At 37.8% G+C, this 3,380-nt stretch overlaps 1 protein-coding gene across 1 annotated transcript; it reads right to left on the reverse strand.

The window, feature by feature from the left end:
• Nucleotides 1-1,137: 1,137 nt before the first annotated feature.
• On the reverse strand, nucleotides 1,138-2,325 carry LOC113893424 (taste receptor type 2 member 42-like). The gene is made up of 3 exons (XM_027543423.1): nucleotides 2,140-2,325; nucleotides 1,605-1,815; nucleotides 1,138-1,301 (listed from the first exon to the last, which is right to left on the reverse strand). The coding sequence occupies exons 1-3, from the start codon at nucleotides 2,323-2,325 to the stop codon at nucleotides 1,138-1,140; spliced, it is 561 nt and encodes a 186-aa protein (XP_027399224.1).
• Nucleotides 2,326-3,380: the final 1,055 nt, after the last annotated feature.

A 3,380-nucleotide genomic window follows, 5' to 3' on the forward strand; every position in this document is an offset into this window, starting at 1 on the left:
GTCTTAGGTTTAGACAGCATATTAAAAAGCAGAGACATTGCCAACAAAGGTCCATCTAGTCAAGGCTATGGTTTTTCCAGTGGTCATGTATGGATATGAGTTGGACTATAAAGAAGGCTGAGCACTGAAGAATTGATGCTTTTGAACTGTGGTGTTGGAGAAGACTCTTGAGAGTCCCTTGGACTGAAAGGAGATCCAACCAGTCCATCCTTAGGGAGATCAGTCCTGGGTATTCATTGGAGGGACTGACGTTGAAGCTGAAACTCCAATACTTTGTCCACCTGATGAGAAGAGCTGACTCATTTGAAAAGACCCTGATGCTGGGAAAGATTGAGGACAGGAGGAGAAGGGGATGACAGAGGATAAGATGGTTGGATGGCATCACTGACTCTATGGGCATGGGTTTGGGTGGACTCTGGGAGTTGGTAATGGACAGGGAGGCCTGGCATGCTGCGGTTCATGGGGTCACAAAGAGTCGGACACGACTGAGCAACTGAACTGAACTGAACTGTCTTAGGTTTAGCGTGTTCACCCTAACTACTTAAAGTCACACTATTGCATAAAGTTGTTTTACATATGTGTAATTCTATGAATGGTGTATGAAATTTTCAACTGTTTCAGATCCTTTCCAAAATTAGTAACATCAGAGTAATATTTATACTTTTATATTTATATAAACATTTATTGCACTTATTACACTCTAAATTTTAAAAAAATATTTTACTATTCTAATTTTAAATTTACGTTTAGTTTAAAATTGCATTACTCTTTTCTCTTTCTATGACTGTGATTTCATATACATTTATTCATATGTAATTGTGTTGAACATATATGCTTATTAGATTTCATTGTACAGTTTTATAAGCTTTCTTCTTCAGGTTCCAAATAATCCTTTGTTAAGAGCAAATGTTACAGCAGAAGCAATTTCCTTAATTGAACATTATATCAGATGACTTTGAGAAAATATAATTAGGTAACAGCATGTTGTAAGGCAAACCAGTGCAGTTTAATAACACTTAAAAGGATTAATAAAAGAAAAACTAGGAATTAAAAATGAACATACAAAGTCTTCTATTAAGGTATTTCCATGTAGAATACAGAAAGTTTTTTTAATGTCTATTAAGCTAAAGGTTTTGATTAGTTTTTAGAGAACGTAAGACCCCACAATAGTCTGAAAGCAATCTGCCTTAGCTTGCTGTTTCCCAAAATTATAACAAACGAGTGGCCGGATGAAAAGAGAGTTGGAATCACCATGACAAACATCATGACCTCATACCAGTGTAGCTTAAAGAAGATCCATTCTCCAATTAGAATGGAAATGAAGTAAACGATGACGAGGTGGAGAAATGTTGTCACCATTTTCGTGGCCCTTTTATCGGCCTCTGTGCTGAAGTCTCTCGAGTGGTTCAAGTTGACTTGGAAATTCTTGATGTGTCTCACCAGGGAAAGAAAGAAAAGCAGGAAAGAAGCCAAGGAGAGAAGAAAAGGGATAACATATGTCAATCTGAGAAGAATAAGGCTTTTAAGATAGAAAATTTTACTTGCATCTAAATGCAAAGTCATGTTCCTTTCAGGTTCTCTAAAGGTGTTCATCCACAACTCACCAAGAGCATCCTGCATTAAGAGGTCAAAAGATAATAAAAAGAAAAAGGCCAGGAAAAGCACCAGAAGCACTCGGTTCATTCTCCATTTCAGCCACATGAAAAAGAAGTGAGAGAAACTGGCTATCTTAAGGAAGTAGAATATGCTTAGGCAGGTGGCAAACCAGATAGTTAAGTGATTTGTTAGTGCCCAACCCCACTCCAGTACTCTTGCCTGGAAAATCCCATGGATGGAGGAGCCTGGTAGGCTGCAGTCCATGGGGTCACTAGGAGTCAGACACAACTGAGCGACTTCACTTTGACTTTTCACTTTCATGCATTGGAGGAGGAAATGGCAACCCACTCCAGTGTTCTTGCCTGGAGAATCCCAGGGATGGGGGAGCCTGGTGGGCTGCTGTCTATGGGGTCGCACAGAGTCAGACATGACTGAAGCGACTTAGCAGCAGCAGCAGCAAAGAAGAAAAACTACTTTTACTAGTTTGCCAGTGGCATACAGATGTGGAGCTAATCCTACTATAAATGAATCCAAAAGTGTTACCCACAGAACCTCCAGAATGGTTCTGGCCACAGCCAAGCAGGTAAGGATGAAATCAGCTGATGAGACCTTTCCATTCTTGACCCACGCGATGCAGTTGACCAGTCCAATGAACCCATTTCCCAGTACTCCTAAGATAAGTTCTCCTGTTGACACCACTAGAAAGAAGACCCTTGTTCCAACTGACATTTGTATATTTCTAATGTCACTGAAGCGACTTAGCAGCAGCAGCAGCAGCAATGTCACTGAAAATTTTAAACAGTTGCAGACTGACATTCACTTATATTTTCTTTAGTATTTTCGCCATAATTCCAGGAAGTAAAGCCAAAATTCTGCTATGTGATTTACATGCACAGATCGTTGCAAAACAGTAGTTTATTCTTTTTATATTGTAATTCCAGTGCTACACCAAACAGTTCTGTCAGCGGGTAACAAAGCTTCATGAATACCTTTCTTATGACTTACAGTCAGTTGCTAAGTAATTTTCAGAATAAATGCTAACAGTGTCTGCTTATCCTTGACACCAGCTGCAGTTTCTCATTTCTGCTAATGACTAAAAGAATAAGGTCAGGTATGTCAACATGCAAATATGAGAGAGACTTGTTTCCACTAATTTGTACTTTCACTTTCCCCAAGTCATACATTTGAATGCAAATATATTAAATTTTGAATAGGAATTTCTAGAAAAAATATGTAATTAAGTTTATATTTCTCACTCATCAATAAGATCCTTCTAGCTCGCAAGAATTTTGTAGAATCAATATGACTTATAGGAATAAGAAAATTATTTATATTTCAAATAGGGCACACAGGTACAAGGACAAATATATTAGTACATATATATAGTATGTAGTACTAATTATATTAGTACAAGATAGTGTAGAAGCTAAGTCAGAAATTATAAGCAAAATAAAGTGGCAATATACATGAGGAGAGTAAAGTGCTACAGTGCAGAATCAATTATGATTTTATGAGGAAATGAACATGTAGTGTAAACATGACTCTTTTGAAATTTAAGAAGAAATAGAAGGAAATAAAAAGAACTTAAGCCTGATGTAAGGACATATTAGTATTATCAAAATGATGTGAACAGGCTACACTATGCTCTGAATAGAGACACTTGCTTCCTTTTACAAGAACTTGCTGTTTTCCTTGGAATCTGACTAAGTGCCCTCCCACTTCCATGTCCTCAATTCCATGTTCTTCTCTTATTTCTGGGCTAGAGGTGACCACATTCCCAGCTT

Source organism: Bos indicus x Bos taurus, chromosome 5 (genome assembly GCF_003369695.1).
Source record: "Bos indicus x Bos taurus breed Angus x Brahman F1 hybrid chromosome 5, Bos_hybrid_MaternalHap_v2.0, whole genome shotgun sequence".
Taxonomy (NCBI): domain Eukaryota; kingdom Metazoa; phylum Chordata; class Mammalia; order Artiodactyla; family Bovidae; genus Bos; species Bos indicus x Bos taurus.

Bases quoted from the DNA above. Each gene is read 5' to 3' on its own strand.
- LOC113893424 (XM_027543423.1), bottom strand. From the start codon at position 2,325: ATGTCAGTTGGAACAAGGGTCTTCTTTCTAGTGGTGTCAACAGGAGAA. The intron at 1,816-2,139 runs GTAACACTTTTG...GGGATTTTCCAG, and splicing joins CCATTCTGGAGGTTCTGTGG to GCAAGAGTACTGGAGTGGGG. The intron at 1,302-1,604 runs GTGAGTTGTGGA...TTCTAATTGGAG, and splicing joins CTTAATGCAGGATGCTCTTG to AATGGATCTTCTTTAAGCTA.